Below are 13,969 nucleotides of genomic sequence, written 5' to 3' on the forward strand. Positions count from 1 at the left end.
TGCTTACGTTCAAACACGTTCTAAAATCACGACCATTTTCACTCACCCCTCCGCGTCTATGGTCTTGTCGCTGGTCTTGACCTCTTTTTGGTGCAGTCGTCTGCTGTTAAGTTGGGTTGCATTAGAAACTGCGGCAGTGAACATCCTTGAAGATAAACCCTCGTGCATTTGCGCTCGTGTTTGGGAAGGAGGAATTTATGGACGTGGGACTGTGGAGAGGTCCCAGTGTCCAAGCAGACGTGACCTACAGGAGGGATGAAGTTCGGACATGACACGTACCGTGGGGCGATGCCTGGTCGTCTGGTGGGCGGGGTGGGGTGCCAGCTACTCTCTGGAGTGATCACTGTAGAGATGCCCATGATCCTCTGGGTCCTAGGCTTTGCAAGAACGGGAGGAGGTGATGTTGTCCTTCCAGGGGGCGCCACTGTTCCCCTGTGGTCCAGCCACAGGACCACTGGATCAGTGGTAAATGGGGCTCCTCCCGTTCTGCCCTGGGTGCTCTGGAAGATCCCCGAGACACCCTTCCTGTCCTTTGAGGACTTGTGCTGTGCTGGGACCTGGGGTGGTGGGGGATTCTTTCTTCCCCCACCGGGACACAGCTTTTATTCTCCCTCTCCTGTCCCTTGTCGCGCAGGGACGGCGAGTCGCGGAATCCCGGACAGCCTGCAGCGGTTTTCCTCGCTGCCCGCGTACCTCCCCGCCAGCTTCCACATCGCGGGTGCGGACCAGTCCTTCTTCCTGAAGGAGGCCAACCAGGACGTCACGAGGAACTCCAGCCTGCAGGCCCGCGTGGAGCCCTTCTTCGTGTACCGGGCCCGCTCGGCCCCGGCCGTCAACGCCAGCTACGGCCCGTTCTCGGCCGCGGAGACCGTCCCGCGGGAGCTGCTGCTGCCCTCGGCCGCCTTCGCCGGCGCGGGCGGGTTTCCCTTCAACTGGAAGCTGAAGTCCCACATCCTCAACAGCGCCATCTACTCCAACAGGCCCAAGGTGCAGACGCTGTTCTACGTCTCCGGCATGGACTGGCAGGACCGCGGCCCCGCCGAGGACCTGCCCTGCGTCAAGATGTTCGCCTTCCCGGAGGCCCGGGAGGTGGCGGCCAGCTGTCGCCTGCGAGGGGACCCGGGGCTGTGCGTGGCCGAGCTGGAGCTGCTGCCCGAGTGGTTCAGCTCGGGGCTGGACCTGGAGCCGGAGGAGGAGATCCCGGCCCTGCTGGGGGGCACCGCCATGGAGCTGTTCTTCACGCTGTACCCGGCGGGCCCGGCCGGCCAGTGTCCCCTGGAGGAGGACAGCAAGTGGGCCAACAACATCCACTCGGGCCCGGAGGGGCCCCTGCCGGCGGCCCCCGCCCGCGAGCGCATAGGCAGCGTGGTGGTCTACCCGACGCAGGACGACCTCCGGTGGTCCCTGCTGAGCCTGGACAAGAACGTCGTCATCTCCGTGCCGCTGAACCTCATCCGCGAAGGGCGCACGGCCACCTTCGTGGTGTCCCTGGCCAGCGGCTCCGTGGCCGACCACTTCGCCCTCAGGTGAGCGGCTTGCGGGCTGGGTGGGGCGCAGGCCACCTGGGCCGTCGCGGCCCGTTCGTCACTGAGCGGTGCCCGATCGTATGCTGAGTGCGCAGCACGGCGCGGACACGCAGACTCCGTGACATGCGCGTGGGGAGCCAGACGGCGCTGAGCAGCATGTTTGGGGATGGGCATCTGTGTTCTACATACATGAGCGAGCCTTGGCCAGTGTGGCTCAGCGGTTAGAGCGTCGGCCCGCGGGCCAGAGAGTCCCGGGCTCAGTTCCCGCTGAGGGCACGGACCTCGGTTGCAGTTTGTCCCCGGCCCTGGTTGGGGTCGTGTGTGTGGCAACCACTCGATGTGTCCCTTTCACGTCGATGTTTCTCTTTCTCTCTCCCTCCTGCTCTATCTGAAGATAAATGCAAAAATGTCCTCGGGTGAGGATAAATAATAAAGAAATGAATAAATACACGAGCGAGTGTTGGGGGCCGGGCCTCGGGCCTCTGGGTGTTCCCGGGAAGGAAAAGCCCAGGCTACAGCGGCCCAGCGGTCTCTCTGGTGAGTCTCAGCTGAGGGTTGCAGCGTGGGGAACCTCTCGGGTGGGGGACAGGCCTGTCCTGAGATCACAGAGCTTCCTCACGAGCAGGAGGAGGTGGCCATGGCTGCCCCACACCCCAGCTGTGTGCCCTGGGGCAAGTCGCCTAACCCCTCTGGGCCTCAGTCTCCTCGCCGGGGGGATGGGGATCACGTCGGGCTCTGTCTCCGGGGCCGCGTGAGGATTACAGGAACGGGTCAGGGGAGCGCTCACAAACGCTGGCCTCCGTGTTTCCCTGGCGCTCGGGCCAAGGTCAGCTGCTGTGCTGGGTGCAGGTGAGAAGTGGGAGCTGGTCGTGCGCCCGGGGTGGCCCCTCTGATTGTGACCGAGGCCGCTGTCCCAGGTCACCCTCGTTGGGAGGTCTGCGTCTTCAGAGCCCGCCAGCAGGATCCCACGCTCTGGCGGATCCCACGCTCTGGCGGATCCCACGCTCTGGCGGATCTCACGCGGGCTTTGAGGCCTGTAGCAAGTGGGTAGCTGGGGCTCTGTGTGATTGGGGACCTGGTGTGGTCCCAGCCTGCACTTGTCCCTCCAGGGTGGGGTGGGGTTGTTGAAAACCTTGCTCTACAGAGATGCCTTTTTTAAAAAAATGTTTTTTCCCTTTATTGATTTGAGAGAGAGAGGAAGGGAGAAGGAGAGAAAGAGAGAGAGAGAGAAACATCAATGAGAGAGAACATCGACCGGCCACCTCCTGCATGCCCCCCACTGGGGATCGGGCCCACAACCTGAGCATGTGCCCTCACCGGGAATTGAACCGGTGACCTCTTGGTGCAGGGTTGACTCTTAACCAGTGAACTACACTGGCCGGGCCAGACATGCCTTTAACACAAGGCGGTGGACGTATGGAAGGTCTCCCACGGGTGACACGAGGCGGTGGACGTGTGGAAGGTCTCCCACGGGTGACACGAGGCAGTGGACGCATGGAAGGTCTCCCACGGGTGTCTCTGGGGTCTCAGCCAAGGCTTTCTAATGCATCCTCCATTGCAGAGACCCCTGTGTCCCTCACTGCCCAGATTTCTCTTTCCTTCTGGTGGCCGTGGTCTCTCCTCTGGTGGCCAGGCCCTCCTGTGTGTCGGTCCGCCTGTCCATCGTGGTGTCTGCTGGCTAACTGCAGTCGTGCGCCGGCAGAGAAAATGGAGAGACGGAAGGGGCCATTGCGGTCCGAGTGAGATGTAAGAAGGAACGGCTATTTTCAACCCCGCGTGCGGAAAGAAACTCAATTTGGGGAGGTTCATGTTGCGGAAAAACGTCGAGAGTTAAATTTCATTCTGCAGCGGGGCCGGATGGCACAGCCACAGCCCATAGATCAGATGTAACGTTCCCGTCCCCGAGCAGGCTAACAAAGCCCCTAACAGGAGTCGCTGACCATCGGAACCGCAGACCCAGTGGCAGAAAGACTTTATTGATTCGCCATCTGTATGTAAATCCTGCTATTATGGAAATCGTGTCAGAGTGCGAGGCAGCTGGAGAACGCACAGCGCGCGGTAATAGTTGAGCCGGGTACCGGAGAAAAGCCACTTCTGTGGGCGTGTGCGCGTATAAATAATCCAGCTCATTGCAGCTCCCTGCAGGAACGGCATCTCAGCTCGGGATCGAACCTGCGGTCGCCGCGCACGGGCTCATTTCGATATGCAGCAGTCACTCAGAGACGGGCGCCCGCGCTGGGCTCTCCCGGGCAGAGGCGTGCCCATGGCCGCCTTGTCATTAGCTGAGTCCGGTGCCATTCCATCCTTTAGTGACTGCTCGGGTGGCCATCAAGGGACCGTTTCATGGCTAAAGGACGAACATTTTTGGAGTTAATTATAGCTCGTCACGGACGAGAGGAAGGCCTCTTGGTTCCTGGTCCTGAAAGAGACCCCCACGGATGCGGAGGATCTGAACGTGGACCTGGGGATGGGACGTGGCGATGAGCGCGTCCCGGGGCAGGGGAGCGGGCCTGGCGGGGGCCGGCCAGCGGCGAGGAGCAGCCTCCGCCTCATGCGCCCGTGGGGACGCGATGGGGCCAGAGATCCTGGGCGCTTCGGTGACACCTGGCGCACAGATGACATCACCTTCTCTGCCCCCGGGAGCTGGCTCTGGAGGGACTTTTGCCTTGAAACTCACCTTAGATGCCGCCTGAACTCAGCCTGCACCTTACGCTCTGGGAGCCGAGGGGCAGGGCGTGGATTTCTGCTACATTTACAGAGCTGGGCTCCTGCTACGTTCCCGGTCACGTCTGCCTGTGAGCCAGCCCCTTGGTTGGGTCACATGGTTCCTTTGGGGACAAGCGCCGCGTCCTCCTGGACATGCATACCAGTTCCTGAGGCCGAGGACGCAGGCAGCTCTGCGGAACCACCTGGCCGCGAGTGGGTGGCTCCCACGGAGGTCCGGGTGCGGAGTCCGCTGAGCCCCCGTGCTGAGCAGACCTCACTGGCCCTGCTGGCCGTCTGCGGGCGAGACGACAGGGTCCCAACCGTTGTTGGGCCCATGGTCACAGCAGCTTTCCTGCTCTCTCCGTCCATCCCCGAAGCATTTGGCACCAGAGGGTGGTTCTCGGCGTCACCAGCATGGCGAACACTGCACGGTGCTTACGGTGCGCCAGGCTCTGTGCCGGGCACTGTGCGGGCTGCCTCCGCCTGCTCCTGCCATGGCACGGGGAGGCAGGCCCCGTATCACAGCCCCGCCTCCAGGCAAAGGCGCAGAGAGGTTCAGCGACTTTCCAAGGTCGTATAGCTGGAGTCTGGCTTTTCAGCCAGAAATGTCGCTTCCAAGTCTGTGGTCATTTCACTCGTCTGTCTGTCTGTCTGTCTCCTAGGACCGCCCATTTCTCCTGCCTATAACGGGTGGTTCACACCTGACCTGTGACGACCGGTGAAGGGGCTGAAATCAGAGGAAGCCTCCTCAGTCACGTTTTGAATCCATAACATTATAGCATAAAGTTGACAGCCTGAAACATCACCCCGGTCGTTTCTCGCAGCTTCTCTGGGTCAGGGGTCCAGGCACCGCTCGCCGGGTCCTCTGCTCGGGGTCTCGCCGGCTGAGATCCAGGCGCCAGCGGGACTGTGCTCTCGTCCGAGACCCGGCTGGGGAAGGGTCTGGCTCCAAGCTCACGCGTGTGGTTGGCACCGCGCGTCCCCTCGGTGGTACAGGCTCAGGGCCCTGGGGTTTTCCTGGCTGCTGGTTGGAGGCTGCCCTGAGCTCCTGGAGGCCACCCTCGGCTCCCTGCCACACGGGTCTCCCCACATGGCCGTTGACCCCCTCGAAGATGCCAGGAGGGACACTCTCTAGAGGGCCTCTGCTCACCAGGTGGAGTCTTACCTGATGCCCTGGATCCCTGGAGTAACTTTCCATCACTGTTACCATTTCTGCTGCCAGACGCCAGTCACGGGTCTGCCCACGCTCCGTGGGAAGGGTCAGCAAAGCTGTGGGCGCCAGGAGTCGGGGGTCACAGTGGACCACCCTGGCGGACTGCCAAATAAGCGGCGATAGGACACGCTCTGGGCTTCCCCTCCGGTGCCGGCCGCTTCAGGGACACGGGCCTTGCCCCTCCCCTCTCGCCGTTGTTCTCCGTTTTTGTTTGATTTTTGTCTTTGTCCCCGTAGAAAAGGTGTCCTGTTCCCCTCCCCAGCTCACGTCCACCCGGAGCGTAGACTGTGGCCGCGTTTGGAAGGAGGATCATTGCAGGGCTGATTCGTTGTCATGAGGTCCCACTGGAGCAGGGCCGGCCCCAAACCCGGGGACCTGCGCCCTGGAGGGGAGAGGAGCCGCACAGGAGGACACGAGGCGAAGGCAGAGGCCGGTTACTGGGGCGCTGCGTCTGCACGCCGAGGGCTCCCACCAGAAGCGGGGAGCGAGGCATGGACAGACTGCCCCCCAAGCGTCCACAGCAGCCAGCGACACCCGGGCGGCAGACGCGGCCTCCAGAGCTGAGAGGGAACCAGTCCTGCTGTTGGCAGACTCCCGGTTTGGGGCAGCCTGTTCCAGCAGCCCCAGGGCACGAAGCCGACGTGGGGGAGCGGGCCCAACGGGTTTGGGGGGTACACTCTTGTAGAAGGCGTGGTGGTTGAAGCTGACCTGGTGCCCTCGAGCCCGGAGTCGGGAAGACATGGTTGCACGCGGGCGCCACCGTTTGGTTGGGGACTTCGTGATGACAATGTCCCCGGAAGCCTGGAGAGCAGGCTGAGGACCAGCCCGGCTTCACGGGCGGAATGAGCGTCCTGCGGAGGGGCCGCCGGCACGGCCGCGCAGAGCTGCCTTGGCCCGAGCGGGGGAGATTTCTAGGCTGCAGAAGCTGTCTCGCCGCTCATTCTCGTCCACGGTCCTCTCTGGCTCTGCGATCCACCCGGCTGACAGCTAGCGGTGTCCCCGGAGGTCCAGACAGACACCGAACGACCGACTCAAGACGCCTGGCGTGGAAACGGGAACAGTGGAGCCATTGTTTTGCCCGTGAAAACGGTACATTCCTGATTGGCCAGAGCCATCCACACGGTTTGCTGGTACCTGACTCCCGGAAGAGGAGATTGAACCCCGAGACGAGAGAGGGGGGTCTCCCCACGGCACTCCACACGCCTCGCTTCCAGAACGTTCTCCCTGTGCAGGGAAAGTCCTCCGGGCACGTCTCTGTCCTCGGAGCTGAAAGTCCAGCACGGGTGGTCTGTCCCGACGGCTCCTGCTCTTTCGGATTCAGAGACCAGAGTATCTGTCCTCCGTGTCCAGGTCGTCAGGGGCCCCGCCTGTGGCCATCTGCGCAGGCCCAGGGTGGTGGGCTCCTCCCCGGCTGCCCCCGGCCCCGGCCTCTCTTCCCGTTCACACCGTGGTCTGAAGGCAGCTCTCCGCAGAGCCGGGCCGCACCAGCCCCCAGGTGCCCCTGGAGGTGCCCACTCCGCTCCCCCTGGTGAACATGGCAGAGGTGGTTCTGCAGGAGAACGCGCCTTTGAAGGATCTGGACACGTCCCGGATCACACCCAGGGCTGGGCCTGTCTCAGGAAGTGTGTCCGACCCCAGGCGTCCCCTGGCACTGTGGTCCTTGACAGAAGGTGGTCATCTGACACAGGTCACCATCACTCATCGGAACGGCGGCTCGCTCGGAAAGTCTCGGCCCGACCGAGTGGCTCACAGCCTCCGAAGGCCGGTCCAGGTGGTGAGCCAGCCGCACAGGTGGTTCTCAGGCGTGTGTAAGAGGACCCGCTGGTCCACGGGCTCGAACCCTGCCACCTGCCGCTCTCGCGTCCCCCCGGGCGTCCCCCACCCTCGGGGTCAGACATCGAGGGAGCACTCAGAGCCCGCGTCCAACACCAGAGCCTCTCGTTCGCCAGAACCGCAGGTGAAGCGGGAAGCACACGAACCCCGCTTCCCCGGCGCTGAGCCCCGGCGGGGCAGCCGGGCAGGGAAGCCAGGTGTGCGGGTGCCAGTGCTCTGGCTCCGACCGGGTGGCCCTACCTGGAGGAGGGGAGGGAGGGGGCCCGTGGGTGTCGGGGCAGGGGGGGCCTTCCAGGCAGAGGGAACAGCGTGGCCAAAGGTTCAGGGGCAGGAATCCTGTGCTGTTTTCAGAACCGCGAGGAAGCCAGTCCCCACGACAGACAACCCTCGCGTGTTTTCACACACGTCGAATAAGCCTCTTCGTGAGCGCGGCCGCCGAAACCCCCGGAGGGCCGCGGGGAGCTGGTCTCTCACCTGAGGGCGTTGGAAGACGAGGGTGGCAGAGCTCATAGGCGGCAGGGCGCCCCGGGGAGCTTGGGGGGCCTTCTGCCTGGGACGCAAAGGCAGGTGGCGGCAGCTGTTTTGTTCTCCCGTTAGACGCGGCCTCGGCTGGGCGGAGCACGCGTCGCCCGTCGGCACACGGTGGTGGCCGCCGATTTTCTGCCACTGAGCAAATGTCGTGTTTTTCATTTCATGTCGACATTTCCAGCGGGAGCCCCCAAAGGACCAACTTAGCAGAAGGAGCGAGGGCCTCCCCAGTTCCCCAAGGGCCTCGCCAGCCATCGCTACTCAGGCCCTCCTTGGAGCACCTCCGTTCGCTTAGTAACTGGCGATAAGGAGCTCTTGGGGCGGCGGGGACCCCGCCGCGTCCTCCTCCTCAGCAGCTGCCGGCATCTGGCCTCCTCCAGAGCGCAAGACTCGGCTCTGTGAGGCGGCTCTGCGTTCACGGTGTCTCTGAGGCTCAGTCGGTGCCGCTGTCCCAGGGCCAAGTGTGGACGGGCACACATTTGTAACGGCCAAGTTCTTATCTGTCCAGGTTCTCTGCCAATGGACCCTGCTCTCTGAAACCCCGTGGCGAAGAATTCAGGTGACAAGTATTTGTGTGACCCAGACCCTGTGGGAATAGAACTGTAAGGCATGTGTGTATCAGAAAGTAGTTGTTACATGAGTGAGCCAATGAAGGTGCTTGGATGCGGGCCCCTGTGTTTGCATTTAATAAGATGGCCTTAGGACAGGCAGTGAAGTCAGGGCTTGGGGACAACCTGAGTCTGGGACTCAGAACTCTCTGTCCTGGGCCGGGAGGTGGTGTCTTTATAGGTCTCCTTCTTGGGTTTTTTTAATCCTCCCCTGAGGATAATTTTTTCCTATTTATCATCAGATAGAGTGGGAGGGAAGGAGAGGGACAGAGAGAGAGAGGTAGAGAGAGAACCATCGACGTGAGAGGGACACATCAACTGGTTGCCTCCCGCATGACCCCAACCAGGGCCGGGGACGAACCACAACTGAGGTACGTACCCTCGACTGGAAATGAACCCGTGACTCATTGGTCCCCAGGCCGATGCTCTAACCATTGAGCCAAACTGACCAGGGTCTTCTTTGGGTCTTAAAGATGTTTTTACTTTGGCCCACACCAGTTTGGCTCAGTTGTCAGAGCGTTGGCCCAAGGACGGAAGAATTGTGGGTTCAATTCCCAGTCGAGGGCACGTACCTCTGTTGCAGGTTCGGTCCCCGGCCCTGGTTGAGATCATGCAGGAGGCAACCAATCGATCTGTCTTTCTTACTGATGTTTCTCTCTGTCTTTCCCTTCCTCTCTCCCACTCTAAGAAGCAATGGAAAAAATATCCTTAGGTGAGGATTTAAAAATTTTTTAAAAACGTTTGAGAAATCCTTTTTTTTTTTTTTTAAAGTTTCAACCACTCCAGGGAAGGGCCACTCACCTGTCCCATTTCCAAGTGAATAACTCAGCGGCATTTAGCACATTCACGATGTTATGCAAACGCCACCAAAACATTCTTGTCACCCCAGGGGGAAAGCCCGTACCTGCTACTTGGGCCGTCTCTCTCTGTTCTCCTCCACCCTCACCTCCCAGCAGCACCAATGTGCTGTCTCCCTGGTTCACCTTCTGGATGTTTTATATCAAGCGATTCACACACTCTGTGGCCTCTGTGTCTGGCTTCCCTCACTCAGTATCGTGTTGTCGAGGTTCATCCACTTTGTAGCACGTGTTAGCTTCATCCCTGTTCATGGCTGAGTAATATTCCACTGGATGGACGGACCGTGTTTTCTTTATCCATTGATCAAATGCTGAGCACCTGGGTTGTTTCCCCCTTGTGGCTACTATAAACAGTGCTGCTATGAGCACGCTCAGATCTCTGAGTACCTGCTCTTCCTGCTTCAGGGTTTAAATCTCGAGAAGGAATTGCTGAGTCTTGGTACCTACGTTTCACATCTGAGTGACTGCCAGACTTTTCCCAGGCAGCTGCCCATGTTGCATTCCCACTAGCCCTGTACGGGGGTCCTTGCATTCTTCCTTGGGGAACCGAGCTCTGCAAACCGGGCACCAGGCAGTCCCTGGCCTCCTTGTTCTGCCGGAAGGCTGTGTTTCTTCTCCGGAGGCCTGTGTGTTCCTTCTCCTGGCACGGTCACTACAGCCTCCTCCTCGGTCCCCTGGGTGGGGCAGCCTGCTAGGCTTCCACGGCCCCCACGGAAGCCTGCCTGCCGGGGACCTTTCCCACCTCCAGGTGCAGAGCAGGCCCGCGGATGCTGCCCCTCCTGCCTGGTACACCTGTCACTCCCATCACAGGTGGTCCTGAAGCAGAAAGCGACCCACTTCCCAGTGCACCCGCCCACGAACAGAAGCGAGTGTGTGCGGGGACCCCGTGAAGATCACAGGACACTTAGCTGTCAGGGGGAAGACACTTACTGCCAGTGTTCCCTGTGTCTTCCAGAGGAGAGGGCGCCTCTGCCCCAGTGACCCACTTTTGCTACCTGTTTCCAACTAACGCGGACGTGTGTCTTTTCCCACCCGCAGAATCAAGGCAGCCGCCGGGGTGAAAATCGTGGCGGTGAGGGTCAGCAGCGGAGAGCAGTGGGCCGTGCAGGAGGACGTGGACAACGGCGGCGTGCAGACCACCGCCACCCTCACCTGTGTGGGCCGCCACCTGGACACGCAGGGCAGGTGAGCGCCGGGGCGGGCGGCCGCAGGGGGGCAGCGGTGCCTCCTTTGAGGACGGACGTCCCCCCTGAGCTCAGCAGCTCAGCCCCGGGGGCCCCGCCCGGGATCTGCGCCCGGTGAGGTTTGGTTCTTTACGCGTTTGACGCTCCAGCGACCCGACGCGCGGCAGACTCAGGAACGACCTGAGCTCCCACTTGTCACAGTGCCGGGCTGGATGACCACAGTTCGAGAAGTTGTTGTTGTTGTTGTTGGTGGCCGTGTGGAGTTGAAGAACGACGCGGGGGAAATAAACGCTTTGAGAGGCGAGGGGCGGGTCCCTTTATGAGCACGCTGGGGGGCGGGTCCCTTTTATGAGCACGCTGGGGGGCGGGTCCCTTTTATGAGCACGCTGGGGGCGGGTCTCTTTATGAGCACGCTGGGGGCGGGTCCCTTTATGAGCACGCTGGGGGGCGGGTCCCTTTTATGAGCACGCTGGGGGGCGGGTCCCTTTTATGAGCACGCTGGGGGGCGGGTCCCTTTAAGAGCACGCTGGGGGCGGGTCTCTTTTTATGAGCACGCTGGGGGCGGGTCCCTTTATGAGCACGCTGGGGGCGGGTCCCTTTTTATGAGCACGCTGGGGGCGGGTCCCTTTTTATGAGCACGCTGGGGCGGGTCCTTTTATGAGCACGCTGGGGGCGGGTCCCTTTCTGAGCACGCTGGGCGGGTCCCTTTCTGAGCACGCTGGGGGCGGGTCCCTTTCTGAGCACGCTGGGGGCGGGTCCTTTCTGGGCACGCTGGGGCGGGTCCCTTTCTGAGCACGCTGGGGGCGGGTCCCTTTCTGAGCACGCTGGGGGCGGGTCCCTTCTGAGCACGCTGGGGGCGGGTCCTTTCTGAGCACGCTGGGGCGGGTCCCTTTCTGAGCAGGCTGGGGGCGGGTCCCTTTATGAGCACGCTGGGGGCGGGTCCCTTTTATGAGCACGCTGGGGGCGGGTCCCTTTATGAGCACGCTGGGGGCGGGTCCCTTTTATGAGCACGCTGGGGGCGGGTCCTTTTATGAGCACGCTGGGGGCGGGTCCCTTTCTGAGCACGCTGGGGGCGGGTCCTTTCTGAGCACGCTGGGGGAGGGTCCTTTCTGAGCACGCTGGGGGCGGGTCCCCTTTCTGAGCACGCTGGGGGCGGGTCCCTTTCTGAGCACGCTGGGGGCGGGTCCCTTTCTGAGCACGCTGGGGGCGGGTCCTTTCTGAGCACGCTGGGGGCGGGTCCCTTTCTGAGCACGCTGGGGGCGGGTCCCTTTCTGAGCACGCTGGGGGCGGGTCCCTTTCTGAGCACGCTGGGGGCGGGTCCCTTTCTGAGCACGCTGGGGGTGGCTGCAGCTGCTGAGTCACAGCACTGGTGCTTCGATGCAGTGGTTTTACGCTGGGGACGGGTCCCTTTCTGAGCACGCTGGGGGCGGGTCCCTTTCTGAGCACGCTGGGGGCGGGTCCCTTTCTGAGCACGCTGGGGGCAGGTCCCTTTCTGAGCACGCTGGGGGTGGCTGCAGCTGCTGAGTCACAGCACTGGTGCTTCGATGCAGTGGTTTTGCTGACGGCACACCTGGGTGCTGGCACCTGGCTTCAGAGGGTTGCTGGGTGAACTCGCATGGGCAGCCTGCCCGTCTCTTCTCCAGGCTTGGGTTTTATGGGCTGAGCGGGCCTGGGGGAGGGGGCAGAGGGCGCATGTTGCTAGTCCCCGTGCACCAGGACACCCAGCAGGCAGAAACAGCTCTCACCCCCTCGCCCCAGAAATCTCTCTCACCCCTGCAGTCTTCTTGCCCCTTTTACTGCTCTGTTACCAACCACCTCTTGTCATAATCGGTCTTTTCTTCCTTCTCGAGTATTTACACCCTTTGAGGCCCACCTTTCAGGCACAGAGGGGGAATGAATGAACAGATGAATGCATGAGGGACAGGTGGAGGGGGGAGCATGAGAAAGGGGACCTTGGGTTGAGCTTTCCTTTACAGTGGAGTCGTGTGCTGGGTGCTGTCCCTGCCTGGGTGACCCCAGCCCACCTCACCGGGAACTCTGTGCCGCCCACTTTTGACCATCTCTTTCCAAGGGAGGGAAGTGACTCACTCAGGTTGGGTGGCCCAGAGCCTACGGTGGGGAATATCGATCAAGTGATGTGGGCGTCTTTCACTCCAAACCCAACATTCTGCTCAGCGTCCTTGATGTCCCTTGACACAGGTTTTTGTCTGCCCCATCATGTGACCGTGGTTGCCCTGGAAACCTGTATCTGCCTGCCGAGCGCTCACGCCCACACCCTGAGCTGTCCAGGATGCAGAGCGCCTGGTGTATTTGTATGTGCTCAGATGCTTTCAGCTGTGAGGGACAGAACACCGTCCAGGATCTGCAGCAACAGGGTTTTACGTCTCACCTGACAAGAAATTTAGAGGTGGATGGTTGTGGGGTTGGTTAATCGATTGTGTTGCCCAGGTGTGTTCTGTCTTTCTACTCTATTGTGCCCAGTTCACTGGCTGCCATCCTCCAGCTTTTTTTCCTCATGGTGGCGAGAGGGCTGCAGCTGCTCCGGCCATCACAGACTCATGCAGTTGTATACAAAGACCGAAAGGGGGGCTTCTCCTCAACGATCCCTTTTCACCAGGGAAGAAGACCTTTCCAACTGTGGCCCTGGGAGTCTCCCTTTCGATCTCCTCAGTAAGCAGGGAGTTCCAGGCCTTTGCCATCGAGGCCGGGCAGATGGGGACGGTGAACACCTGGCATTCCTGCCAGGCTTTGTGGTGGGAGACCGGCTGCTGTCAGGGAAGAAAGGGGGAGGACAGTGCGCTGCCGGCAGCGATGCCGCACTCCTCAGAGGTGGGATCTCACGGTGGAGGCTGGATCTCTGTTCTGCACAAGGACCTGGGTGTTAGTGTCTGCGCTGGAAGACTTTCCTGGGGCTGGGTGCTTACCAAGTGGGCTTTGTCCAGTTGGTGCCGTCGGGCCGCACTGATGAAGTCCAAGCACAAAGGGACGCGGTTGCCGTGGGGGAGTTCAGGGTGGACCGGGACCGGGTGTCTGGGTCCAGGTGCTCAAGGAGCGTCCTTAGCTCCTGTCTGTTGTCTTTCCTCTGGGCCTGCGTCGCCTCCTGCAGGCTCTTCCTCCTGGTGGCAGGTCAGCCTCCGGGGCCCCAGGGCCCCTACTTCAGGGAGAAAGCCGCTCCTCCCCACCAAGCACAAGGCCTGGGTGCTGTCCCTGGCTCTGTTTGGCGCAACTTGGACCACGGACCCACCAGAACCAATCTCTGTAGCCAGCCCTGGACGGGGGGCTGCAGGGTCCCATCTGTGTGACATGGGCTTAGAGTGTGGGAGAGGGTTCTCGGGGATGGGTGCTGGGAGGCAGGACGGGGTGGCTGGGCAGTGCCCCCAGCTTTCTGCTGTGCCACAGGATGCTCTGACTTATGCCCTCAGAAATCACGGTCAGGGTCCACAATGGTGGTACAGGAAAGGGATTTTGTTGAAAAAATTGGGCTGACCAAGTGGTAATATTTGAAATTCAAGGG

General features: G+C 61.4%; 1 protein-coding gene across 1 annotated transcript in view; it reads left to right on the forward strand.

The window, feature by feature from the left end:
* Window positions 1-268: 268 nt before the first annotated feature.
* Window positions 269-13,969, forward strand: part of TMEM132B (transmembrane protein 132B) — a 75,032-nt gene continuing 61,331 nt past the window's right edge. The window contains exons 1-3 of the mRNA XM_036277304.1: window positions 269-275; window positions 635-1,526; window positions 10,310-10,456. Of these exons, the coding sequence (XP_036133197.1) occupies window positions 269-275; window positions 635-1,526; window positions 10,310-10,456 (1,046 nt within the window). The remainder of the gene's footprint in view (window positions 276-634; window positions 1,527-10,309; window positions 10,457-13,969) is intronic.

Source organism: Molossus molossus, unplaced genomic scaffold (assembly GCF_014108415.1).
Source record: "Molossus molossus isolate mMolMol1 unplaced genomic scaffold, mMolMol1.p scaffold_m16_p_22, whole genome shotgun sequence".
In the NCBI taxonomy this organism is placed as follows: Eukaryota; Metazoa; Chordata; class Mammalia; order Chiroptera; family Molossidae; genus Molossus; species Molossus molossus.